Here is a 12,956-nt window from a genome sequence, read left to right as displayed (position 1 = left end):
AGCTGTCATCGAAGACCGGCTTCTGCCTCGCTTGCACTTGGTCGAGGCACGTTTGACCCGGCGATTGTCTGTTCAAGATGACGTAATAGTTGACGTAATAGGCACAGTTGACGTCATCGCAGGCACCACCGCCCGAGCGTCTCTCCTGGTGCTCAACCTTTGTTTGTATCCTTCGAGTATTCACTGCAAATCATTTAACTTTATTCCGCAAAATCATTACCAGAAAACGTGTACAAGCCCACCTTCAACGACACAAGTTCATAGTCGAATTTCTGAGTTTAAGTTTATTCTGCCTTTGCTGCACATGCTTGCTTTCATGGAAGAAAAGCTCCATGGGCTGAATTCAGAAAGCTTCTGTTCAGTATGTACTGCTTGGCATCGGTGAACCGACTCGTTACTATTGCTACGTAGGAAGATAGAAGGAAAAGACTTAAGAAATACTGCACATAGATGCCTACATAGTGCTGTTCAGAATGGTCACACCACACAAGGTTATGATTTCATGCAGGAAACCCAGCGGTTGGGGACCAGGACTACCAAACTAGCATTTTCTTCATACACATACACAGAATGGTAGACTACGTGTTCCGTTTTAAACAGGATGATTTCTAAAAACAAAATTTTTAATGACCCTCTTCTTTCAACTATTTTTCCACATTTATAGTGGTAAAGCTCATATGTTTCCACGCAATTTTACAGCTTCTTGCAGTTAGACAAAGCCAAGAGTATTATCTGAAAGAAAATGCAAATGCAAGTTAATATCCAGCTTTATTACCGTTTGTTTTTGTCTACACTAATATATTCTTAAATAACATTTACTTTGGACCAAATGACAGCTACTTTGGGCCATTTACAACGCTCGATTTTTCGCGCAAAATTCCTTCCCCACCAAAGTCTAATTCATGTCGCACTTCCTTAGCTTTGTTCAGTAGAAATTTTAAGAAGTGCACCATTTTTTTTATCTACGTGCACTCAGACGTATAAATATCAAAATTGTTGAAACGGTTCTCTGAAGCTGAAACTGGGTATTTTTCACTAAACTTTAGAATAATTGCACAGGGCCTGAAACGTTCACTCAAAATAGACTTTGTCAATATTGAGACTGGTGACCAGGGCCGTTCCTATCTGGCTTCATCCCATTTTTCTTCACAAGCCGAAGTTGCAAAACATTGCGAGAAGTTTGTACTACGTCGCGCAAAGCTTGGTGCAGCAAAGCACGAACCCATAGTCGCTTTCTGGGCAACATGTATACTTCTGTATTTCTTTACATATATTATCTTATAGCTGGCGGGCCTTCCTTGTAACTTTTTACCTTCTTTTCTCCTCTGTCACCGCTGCGGTGGTCTAGTTAGTGGCTAAGGCACTGGGCTGCTGACCCGCAGGTCACGGGATCGAATCCGGGCTGCGTCAGCTGCATTTTCGATGGAAGTGAAACTGCTGTAGGCCTGTGTGCCCAGATTTAGGTGCACGTTAAAGAACCCCAGGTGGTCACAATTTCCGGAGCCTTCCACTACTGCGTCTCTCGTAATTATATGGTAGTTTTGGGACGTTAAACCCCACATATCAATCTCTCCACTGCATTTCTGTCTGTATGTTTCTACTTCTTTGTTTCTGTCCCACCTTAATCTTACACTATCTGTAATTCTCGATTGGCTCTTCATCTCCTTTTTCTCTTCCTCTATGAAAAATCCCTCTTTCTTTCCTTCTCTGCATTTATGGGATGTTTCCCTCCTCACTCTCTTTTCTTTTCTAGCCCCTTGTTACACGATACTGCACAAGGCTATGCTACATTTTGTCAGCGTGCCTCGGTAACCTTCGAATCGTTTCGAATTTCCCCGCCTCATGAGGAATCTTTTTTTGCCAAGATTTTATTTTTCTTTACGTCATTCCTTCTTCGCCCTCCACCCGACATTCACTGTTCTCCTGTGCTTTCCCCTTGCCCTACACCTGACAAATCGGCCCACGTGTTCTGGAAGCCAAGCAGATGAAGAGGACGAAGAGAGTGCATCCCAGTTCATGGTAATTTTGGGTAGAACTGCAGGACATTCTGTTGGATGAAACTTTCAGCATCTGCAGCCCTCTGCAGAAGCAAATGAACATCAAAAATAGGCGCACACAATATGTCACACAAGCACAGTTCCGAAATGAAAAAAAAAAGATTACATTAATTTAGGATATCATGAAAGTTCACTTGACTTGCTTCTGCTGATACTGCATTTTGCACACTGTCGGAAACGAAATGTATGTGTATCACACATAAAATATTTATGCACTGGCATATTGTATTTTGTACTCCCGGTACACCTACACCCTTCTCTTCCCCTTATGGACTTCAGGTTTACGCTTAGATCTGTATTACAGGTGCTCAAAAAAAAAAGAAACACTAATTTTGCATCATTACTACCTCCCACCTGATTGCTGTCAAAGTTTACATGCAATAGGCTTGGGCCGCATATTCTACCACAGTATTGAATCTGAGGTCAATATGGAGTATCATATCAGCTCAGTATTGCACCAAGACAAGCATGCTATAGACTTTTTTTAACGTAGAGAAGGATCCCCTCCTTTCTGGGCTGTCGCATGGGAGTACAAAAGCTGATGTCAACTTCAGCCCTGCATTTTTGGGGGGACCAGGCATGTCAACAGTGCAGGGGGGGGGGGGGGGCACCCAGGGGGAGCCTTCATTGACGTGTATAGTACAAGGTGTATAGCATTCGCTGTGGCCCATGCTTACTACAGGTGGAAAGCCCACTTTACCTACAAATTGTTTAATGAAGTGATGCAAATCTCTGGGATCAGCCCCACCCCATCTTTGAGAGATAGATTTCTTACATGCAGAACAATCCACACCCAGTGACATTATTGGCTCAATTAGTAGACACTTGCTAGATTTGGGCGTTTCCAGTTATTTTACAATTTTACCTCCACTCTTGTTCTTGAACCCACTACAGATTATCTTGAAATCAAATCCTCAGGGAGCTAACCAGGCATGATCAGACCTCTGCAATATGATGAATACCTAAGAGTCTTCTGTAACATTTCACAAATTAATACAAGAGAAAGCCACAACAAGATATTGAACCTTTAGTTCCACAAGTACCACAAGTGTAAAATTGTTTATTCATAACTCTTGCCACACACACATGCACACTGTAAGCATACAACCAAAAGTCAAATGTAGAACATCCCATCTTCTACACCATTTCATGGGTAGAAGCAAATTGAGGATTTGAAATTTCTTAGTAAAAAAAGCAGCAGCATGTCACACGATTTTCTAGAAAAATAAAGAAAAACACACTTGATTTGACCTAGCAATAACATTTCTTGCAAAGAAATTACTCTAGACCAGTCGAATTTTCTTCGTGGCCCTTTCCACTTCATCTGTGTTGGCACTGCACCAAGATGAAAGCTCTTTCAGAAGTGGATTCTTTGAACAGTGCCCGAACAGTGTCAAGAGCAGGGCAACTCCATATCCAGTTGCCCTTTCACCCTGAAATTAAAGAAAACCAAAGCTGTTCAAATAAATCACCCAAATTGTAACACGTATCTGCTGTGGCATGACAATGGCACTTGTTCATTTTAATTCTATATGCAAGGTATCCAAAGCAATGATACTAATTGATGGAAGCGTCAAGACCCAATTTAGTCTATATAAAAAATGTCATGGTGGAAGACTCCAGACTAATTACTGTATTATGAGGCTTTTAAACATGCCCTGAAACGTTACACAGAGGCGTTTCGCACATGTGGCTCTCACTAGCCACATACCCCATGTTCGCCACAAGCTATAGTCACTGCACGACCCCAGTAGGTGGACTTAAGCCATAGGTCACCGAACTCCCTAATCAGTCGACTCACCCAGACTCGCTCAGACTCGGATCGAACCATGAGCCTGAGTAAGCCAGGGTGAGTAATATTTTCGTGAGTGTGAGTCCAGTTGAAAAAACTTTGCGTAAGTGTGAGTTCGAGTGAGTTCGACTCGGCAAAGTTCATGAAGATGGGTATGCACAAGGTCTCACATTGATAGAGGAGGGCAGAGGGGATGGAGGGTGCACAATAGCGTAGTTTGCTCCTATACTGTCACACAAGCACAGTTCCGAAATGAAAAAAAAAAAGATTACATTCATTTAGGATATCATGAAATTTGTATTCAGGTACATTGTTATATTATTGGGTTAGGTATTTTCTGTGTAAATGGAAAATTTTTTTTTAAGCCTGTGGCATTCAGAAACAGGTCCGTAAAAATTTAAATATAAAAAATTAAATGAAACCCATTAACAAATTAAGCAATTCCTATTTCTTAGATCACTGTACCCACAAAATGTGGCAGATAGTCTTGTAACATACGAGTAACCTTTAATTCTAGCACTGTTTCATCCCCCATATAGCATATCACCCTTCCCACAGGATGCTTCTCAAAACGTTTGTGTATGGTATGCAAACACTTTTGAGGAGCGGTATGTACTATCACGCATGACTAATTGACAATTTAGTGAGCCGCCAGTAAAACTTTTTCTAGAAAAGTCAGTTTGCCGAAAACGGTAGGGTTGAAATAAATACAGACGAAGGCCAAATATCGGCTGAATAGCGACCATTGCACACTCTATGCAGTGCCTCTCTGACCAGCGCGTAGGTGCATACTACCAAAATTTCAACTGGTTACTGACAGAGCTCACACAACCAACCATGACTGACGACTGAGAGACAAATCCAGGCAAAAGAAGTCCACACTGGCAAGAGCAACCTGCCTATCACCACTCTAAAATGTTTCACTGCTACTGCAATTCACATCTGCTTTTAAAGAGTCTTTTAAGTACGTAAAATAGCCAACGTTATAGTATCTAGCCATCCTACTCCTGCACCACTTATTGGCTCAACCTTGCAAATCAACTCATGCAGCTTACAAATTGAGTGTCATTCAAAGCGTACATTTAGGGCCATCACTTTGCAGTTTGTCTCCCACAACCTCTGTTAACTTCCGACATTACTGTTGCCTTACTCCATACTTTAGAATTCACTGTGCTTAGCAATCATAAAATGAGATTTCAGTACTTTTATATGTCACAAGGTGCTTCCAATAAATGAACAGAGCATCACTGACAATAACTCTTGTCGAGAAACACATTCCAGAAGGCATTACACCAAAGTTGCGTCTCAGATTAAAATAAGTTTGTTATATCTGAACATTTGTTATAAAGGTTTATTTCTAACAGTATATCTATTGCAAGACTATTTTTCATTGACTTCATTCTAACTGGTATTTCATTATATGTGGGTTCATTATATTGATGTTTGAGTGTTATCAGAGCTAACAGACAAGAAAGCCAAGGAAAGTACGGAGGATGTTATTTGTAGTAATTATGATGTAAATGTGAAGAAAGCGAAGTGGACGATAAGATAACTTGCCACTGGCAAGGACCAAACCTGTGACCCCCAAACCTGCAACCGCAGATTCAGTCCCAGCCAGGTGACACATTCAATTGAAGAAGCTTTGGAGAAAGCGAGACGATTCACAAGCCTTGTGGTCTTGTTGGTTCAAAGAAGAGCTTACTGAACTCTGGAACGTTTCACCCAATAAAGCAAAACGAAATAACTTATTGAAAAAAGGCAACGTAGCTCTACCCAGAAAAGAACTGCCTCCAAGGCTGAAAGCTTCCCTATTTCGTGCGAAAACGCACAAGGACACCACAGAAGCAAAGATAGGCAGTGGCGAAATTCTTTTTTAAAATACTTCGTGACATGGCACCTGTGTGCTCACAGTCAAATGCTATATATTTTTTCTCTCATGGCAATTAAAAACCGTTGAAGACTAGTGGTTGTTCCGTCTCTTTCTCCGACTCCTTGGGCGTGTTTGCTAGTATATGCAAGCATTCGGTCAATATTAATAAGTAAGATCATCAAGACCTGCTGTTTACACTTGCCTGACAGCACTGTGGTGAAGCAGCCCATAATGCTACTGCACCCATTAAAGGCCAACTAACATGATCTGTCAGCGCGGCTAATAATCGCCATTACTGGTGCTCCTCACAAACTGACATGCTCTTGTGGCAGCACTGGCTCACCCCTTTTTGTTCTTTTCTCAGTGCCATCAATGCTTTTTCATCTTGCAAGACATGTTTTTGCTCGATGGAAATGACAACGCACTTGAAATTTTGATGGGTTCAACAGCAATAATGAAAGGTGAAAGAATGAAAGATCGACCACTACAAAATCATGACCTCAATGAAAGATTTTCTGGCTGCTAAAAGCATAAAAAAAGAGAAACAGCCCTCACTGCTGCGCATGAAAAGCAACTTGCACAGTAACGCAACACACCAGACTGTGTACGTTGATGTCAATATGATCTTACGCCCGGCAAACAGTTCGATTCCTCACAACACACATATCCCCCCCCCCCCCCCCGAAGTAAAGTGTCCTATGAGCAATAAGATTCGATGTAAAAATGGAATCAATCCTCTAAAAAAATCATTTTCAGAATACTTACACAGTGAACTGGGTAAGCCATGTCAACATGCATCCACACACCAGGAAATTCAAAGCCCAGCTGAGAACAAATGAACAAACCAGCACAAGATGGCTGGGCATTGTTGCGGTCCTGTGAGAAAAAAGAGCACTTTATGAAGCTGCAAGAGCCTTCAGCATTATGTAACAGGTCTCGCCAGATAGCTGTAGGTGACTGCTATAAAACGTCAAACTTGGCTATACGAAACTTGGGCGAGTTCAAGTGTCTTTTTTTTAACTATTTTTGGACACAAAAATACCGCAACGTCACCACATAAAATTTATGGAAGCATGGAGAAAAAATAGCAAAACACTTTTCAATTTGTACACCGAACATTGGGTAGCATGCTATGGCCCAAGAGGGTTTTCTCTCAGAAAAAGTTAGCTTTTGCTAATGTGACGGGATTTTCATGCAAGCATTCAGGAGACCTGTTGGTGCGATTCAAAGGGTGCCGTGCATAGAAGTAGCAACGCTTGCTATCACGTGCCTAATCCCATAGTTCCCCCATCATCCTGCCCAAAGGTCCATAATTAACTGTCACCATTCACTTCACGAAAAAACGCAAGTCAACTGGACACTATTTTATGCGCCTATATGTGCCTGCGGTAATAGGTCGGCAAAAAAAAAGAAAATCACTCGGACTCATTTAAAAAATATATTTTCCGCTTCGGACTCGCTGGGACTCACATTCACGAAAATGTTCTTCAACCGGGCTCACTTCGAGTCAAATTCACCAAAACATTACTCACCCGGAATCCCTCACACAGACTCACTGCTAAATCTGAGTTTGAGTGAGTTCGAGCGAGTCAATTCACGAGTGAGGTTGTCGAGCTATATCTGCAGTGCACGTATTTAGAACGTAAAAAAAAAAAAAAAAAGATCTGATGAGCTGTTCCCATTGATGTCATATCTTCAACTGGACAACGTGCTCCTGCATATAAATACAATGTACCACCACAAATCAAGGAAAAATACAAATTAAAACAAAAATGATTCCTGCATATTGCCGTGAGGCTGCCTTCTTTACATTACGGTAAAGTATCGCCGCAAAGCCAGCTTGCACACAAAACACGGAAATTTTATCAAATTATGCGATACGTGAAACTAATTCCCGCTTGCTTTTTTTTTTCCAGAGTTCGATATATGCGGGTTTGACTGCAAGTGTGATGAAGAACACAAATTAGTTGATGGATACAGAGGAAGCTCAAGTGGCTCTGAAATTCAAATATCTTCAGTCCTCTCAAAAGCTGTCATTGTAAAAATTTTAAAATTATTTTTTTAGTTATGCATGTCACATTGTGGTGAGCATAAGAGAGGTACATATCAGTACTGAAATCGACCATAATGAAAGTGAAGCAGTTTTGAAAACTGTTTTGGTTGCGAAATGCCGTAAGAGTTGCCCAATGTGTGTTGATAGTGGTTGACTTAATGAACAGTGACTGTTAACCTGCCCGCGTCCTTTGTATTTTCTGTGCACTGCAGTTTAATCCTGCGAACAGCTTCAAGGTGCCAAATTAAACTAACAATTCTTGTAAGCTTGCTGACAAAATGGTGTACTCAAGATCATTTTCTGAGCCATATCATGTTAAATTAATATAAAGTGAACATTGACTATTGAACTATAGCTACGAAACTGAATGGGGATGTTCAGAAAATAAAATATTTTTATGCATACAATTATGAGGGCAAATCAGTGCAACCGACAAAAGAAGACGGAAAGGACACAGAACACTTAACTTCCAACAGACTATTTGTTTGGAAAACCATCGCTTTTATACAGTTACACATGGTCACAACAGCCCTGCCAAAAACATGGCATTACAGGAATCCATCACGTGGACAAACCTAAATACATCTTTTCTTTATCAGTGAGACATCTTTTCTTCACCTCTCACCATTAAATAAAAGATGCATTTAGGTTTGTCCACATGATCAATTCCTGTACTGTCATCATGTTCCACCCATACCTGTTGTAAAACAATGCATAATCGTATAAAAAAGAAGACTTCAAAAGAATAAGTTGCTGGAAGTTCGGCGCTGTGTGTCCTCTTTGTCCCCTCCTTTCAGTTGCACTGATTCGCACTCCTAATCCCCTCGTAACAACACGCCCAAGCTTAGTCATGCGGTTCGTATTCATGAATAAAAGAAGCAAGCCACCAACTCATTCATAAAAATACGACAAATGTTGGCACACATGCCAGGAAAGACTGCAAATTATGGTATATATTTAGGAGGTTAAACATACATACTAAAGCATAAATGTTCCTATTCCAGTCATTCACCACATATTGTTTTATCTTTGCAAACCGAGACCCACCAGCAAGCAAGATAAGCCCACTTTAAGCAAACATTACAAGTACAAATGATTGGTACCAATAAATTTAATATTGGATTTCTGTATTTGATTTCCATGGCAGCAGTTAAGAGGATATCCCCACTTTTTGTGCCTGTCACAACAGCATGCAACCAAATCCACAGTGCATACAGATGGATTACAACTAAGTGCACCAGCGTCTACAGTAATGACACTTAAATGAGTGCTTCAGCAAAACTCTACTGCCATTATTCAAGTGGTGTGAGGCATCTTGCAAACGCTTGAAATTCCTGGTGACATGGCTATTGACTGCTGCAAAATAAATGTCAATGAGATGAAAAAAGACCTTCTGGCCTTGTATCATCTTGTGATTATGCAAGCCTCCTAAGGAGGTGCCCTGTCTCCAACAGATGCTGTAAATATTCTTACGTGAATGTGAAGTCAATTGCATTGTAGACTATTTACAAAATGCATTTACAACAGCCGTCGCACAGCTAACCGCTTCAGCTCAGACAGCAGGCAGAGAAAGATCATTCTCTTCATCGGGCGTGCATGCACATGACTCCGGAGGCTGGCATTATGCATGCAGCATAATCCCCGCTAGCAGATGCACAGTCTTGGCACATGCAAACATCAACAATATTATTTCCTATGCCATATTAGCTGGCTGCCCTGTCAGCTTTTTATACAGCTGCATAGTATGCTGGCTCCTGGCAACAACCATCAGAACACATTGAATGCCTTCACCCACCTCGGAAGCTTTAGCATAAAAACAGTCATTTCAGTGAAGAAGTACTTTCAACACAACCTTTGTACTAGACGTAGAAGCCTTAAAAAACAGGTTGCTTTCAAAAAGAAAGAATGTGGATGTGAGTAGGCAGCTCATGACTGCTACTTTTAATGCATCCGCTAAATGCAGAATGAAAAAGAAAACCTTGGCTGCAGAGTTAGGCTAACCACATGAACAGTATAGCACAAGGCAAACACAAGTAAAGTGGTCAACTACTCCTAAAGTAAAGCCTAGTCAAGTAATTAGGAGAATGCTAGCTTTTTGCACTGTAAAGATAGCCAAAGTTCCCCATTATCTACCGTATTGACTCGCATAAGCCTCGCATTTTTTTTTTGGGTGGCATACCGATGCAAAGTTGGGGGGTGTGAGAATTAGGTGGGGAAAACTTTCCACGAAAACGTACAGAGCGAAAAAGAAAAAGAAGTGGCAGCAAATTAAGATTCTCACACCAGCAACTAACAGCAAGCTTTGAGAAGTACTACTTAAAACTTATCTCAAAAAATAAAAGCAGAGGTTCAACACAAGGCAAGATTTATTTGAGACACAAAAAGTGCAAGCAAATAGTTGAGAATTAGAATACCATCCGCAAAGCTTGTGGGCGTTGCGGGCGTAGCGGTAGCGTTCGTCACTCAACAGGAGCCCTCAAAAGGTAAGAGTAGGATGTTAGTATTGGGCTGATAGCTATTTAACAGAATCATCCGCAGTTTCATTCTGAAGAAATAAAGTTTACGATCAATACTAGTCTTATCCACACGGCAGGCCTAACGCGTCTTGGTGGCTTGCAGCTGCCGTCACCAGTAGCGAACACAAAACTCTTCGACTCCGAAGGGCCTACCAGCGGCCCTGTTGCCGTTGTTTAGTACATGATCAATCCCTTTCAACTTGAAAGCAGTCATGTAGCTTCAGTATCGCCCCATAACGTGACAAGATTACCGACACAACATACAAAACATGCCGCAACGCGCACTTGCCGCTTTGGCTTGGCTTGGATTGAATTGAATCCCCGTGTAATGATAGTACGCTTGATGCTTAAAGGGCCACTCACCGGGTTTGATAATTTTCAGTTGAGAAGCACAATGCGTAGACGAGGCGTTCATGATCACGTCTGCCAAAATTTGCAACGCTACGCGCCACAGAAATTAGTCAAATTTAAAAATGAACGCTGTTCCCCCTCCCCTCTGCCGGCACGCGCTCAGAGAATTAGGGCATGACGTGCGCGTATGAATGGCTCTACGTACACGGCAATGCAGTGACGTTGGTCCTCTAAGTAGACGACTCTGCTCTGACATTGCAAACAGTAGCACGTGACATGGCAAAAATTATTTAACACGGTATGAGTAGTTTATGTAATTTGTTGCTTGAAGAGATTAATAAAACTATAGAAAAATAATGAGACGCAATAAGGGAATGTGAGCGTCTTTTTTCCATTTTTCTCCTGTGAATTGCAACGAGATGCGGGGCTAATGTGTCGGCGTTTCGCATGCGTTCGTGTCCCCACGGTCAGCGCATCAAGCAGACGACCGCTGTGGAATGCTCCTACGCGTTCGGGCAGTCATTGTGCTCATCTACTCTACCGTGTCTAAGCCAGCGTTTCCAAATCATCCCGCAGAAAGAGGCAGAAGACCACAAAATAACGCTGGTCACCAAAGCAGCGCTGCTCGCGTGCTTGGGGGTTGGACTTGTTTGGGCACGTCATGCGCACGTCACCTCTTGGTCGCATGCCGGAGAGGGTGGGGAAGAGATTTGGCTTGCGAAGGCTACGCGGAGAAGCGGCAAGGGTTTCAAGCTCACCTCCTCTCACCCTTGTTCCGCGCCGCTTCAAAAAACCGGTTTTCTTCGCTCGTGATGAACCGATTCAAAAAACTTTTGTGGCAAAATGTTCCTCATCAGACACTCAACAACTTCCACTGTCTAACTAAAATTCGGTAAGGGGCTTGGTGAGAGATGGCGCACGCTATCATCGTCAGCGGCTGGGACGAGCAGACGACATTATTGCGGCAACTTTCAGGAGCGCGATAATTACTCGAGGAAAAAAAATTGTATTTTTGTTGGGCGATGTGGGGGGTGCGAGAATTATACGAGTGCGAGGATTATGCGAGTAAATATAGTATATTCTTACACTCTTATGTTGTGTTAGACACCACAGTGATGTTTTTCATGTTTTCTACATCAAGGAACTGGCAAGGAATGCATCAACCCAGGCAACATAAAGTGATGCTTCACAACCAGCTTAAAACATTACACAGAGTGTAGAGTGCAACAGCATTAATGAAAACAACAATCTTACAACTGCATTAAAGTGACTGTTTTAGTGACATAATCAAAAACTGTTTTAAAGCCATTCAGCAAACATGCTACTAATATGTTTCAGAGAAAGTAAGGAAGTAAACAGCAATTTGTAGCAATGAATGGTTTCTCCAAGAGCTCCTCACTCTATACAATACTGTCATTGCCAAGTTTAATGACATGTTTCAACGTAGCCAAAGTGAAGGAAAAATGGACTCCTGCTACATAAGAAACACAGCCTTAAAGGTAGCACGGTTAGTGGTTGCTCAGAGAGACCTTTTTAGCCCAAAAAAAGCACAGCTAGAAAATAAGTATGTAGTACTCACTGCCACCGAGTTCTTCATGTCAGCAAGTGTACTGGCAAATTCAACAAAGTGAAGCTCAGGTGCAAAAGGCAAGGCATGAATGAGGTCCCCAGAAAGGATCCCCGATCGAATGACCAACTCCTCCCAGTCAGCAGAGTTGCTAACCAGGGCAGCGTGGTACTTTCCAGTGGCAACACCTTGAGCCCCAGTGAGAGTTGCCATGTCCAGGATTATGTTAGCCTTGAGCTCTTTGTGAGCATATGCCACCTGACATCAAATGTACAACAAAAAGGAGCAATCACGAAAAATTCGTCAGCAACCAGTATAGAGCAGACAAAGGCCAAGAAAGGGAGCAAAGACAAGTGCGTATTTTTTCTGCTTTGCCCTAATAATAATTGTTGGGGTTTCCAAAACCATCATTTGAGTATGAGAGACGCCGTAGTGGAGGGGTTCGGAAATTTCGTCCACGTGGGGTTCTTTAACGTGCACCTAAATCTAAGCACACGGGCCTCAAGCGTCTTCGCCTCCATTGAAAATGCGGTCGCCGTGGCCGGGATTCGATGCCGCGACCTGCGGGTCAGCAGCCAAGTACCTCAGCCACTAGGCTACCTTGGCGGGCCCTGTCCGCTCTGCCCTGCTTGTCGAGGATGAATTATGAACTAGCCAAATCTGAAATGAAAGGTTCATTTTTTCTCACTTTCGGTACTATATATATATATATATATATATATATATATATATATATATATATATATATAG

General features: G+C 42.0%; 1 protein-coding gene across 3 annotated transcripts in view; it reads right to left on the bottom strand.

Annotated features, from left to right (window-relative positions):
• Positions 1 to 3,097: 3,097 nt before the first annotated feature.
• Positions 3,098 to 12,956, bottom strand: part of grsm (probable aminopeptidase NPEPL1 granny smith protein) — a 60,815-nt gene continuing 50,956 nt past the window's right edge. For all 3 annotated transcript variants that reach the window (XM_037427367.2, XM_037427368.2, XM_037427366.2), the window contains exons 10-12: positions 12,219 to 12,464; positions 6,485 to 6,595; positions 3,098 to 3,490 (exon numbers count right to left, since the gene is read on the bottom strand). In XM_037427367.2, the coding sequence (XP_037283264.2) occupies positions 3,341 to 3,490; positions 6,485 to 6,595; positions 12,219 to 12,464 (507 nt within the window). In that variant the 3' untranslated portion in view covers positions 3,098 to 3,340. The remainder of the gene's footprint in view (positions 3,491 to 6,484; positions 6,596 to 12,218; positions 12,465 to 12,956) is intronic.

Source organism: Rhipicephalus microplus, chromosome X, assembly GCF_043290135.1.
Source record: "Rhipicephalus microplus isolate Deutch F79 chromosome X, USDA_Rmic, whole genome shotgun sequence".
NCBI classification, from domain to species: Eukaryota; Metazoa; Arthropoda; class Arachnida; order Ixodida; family Ixodidae; genus Rhipicephalus; species Rhipicephalus microplus.
The sequence above is the reverse complement of the archived record's forward strand: the minus strand, read 5'-3'. Positions and strand labels throughout refer to the sequence as shown.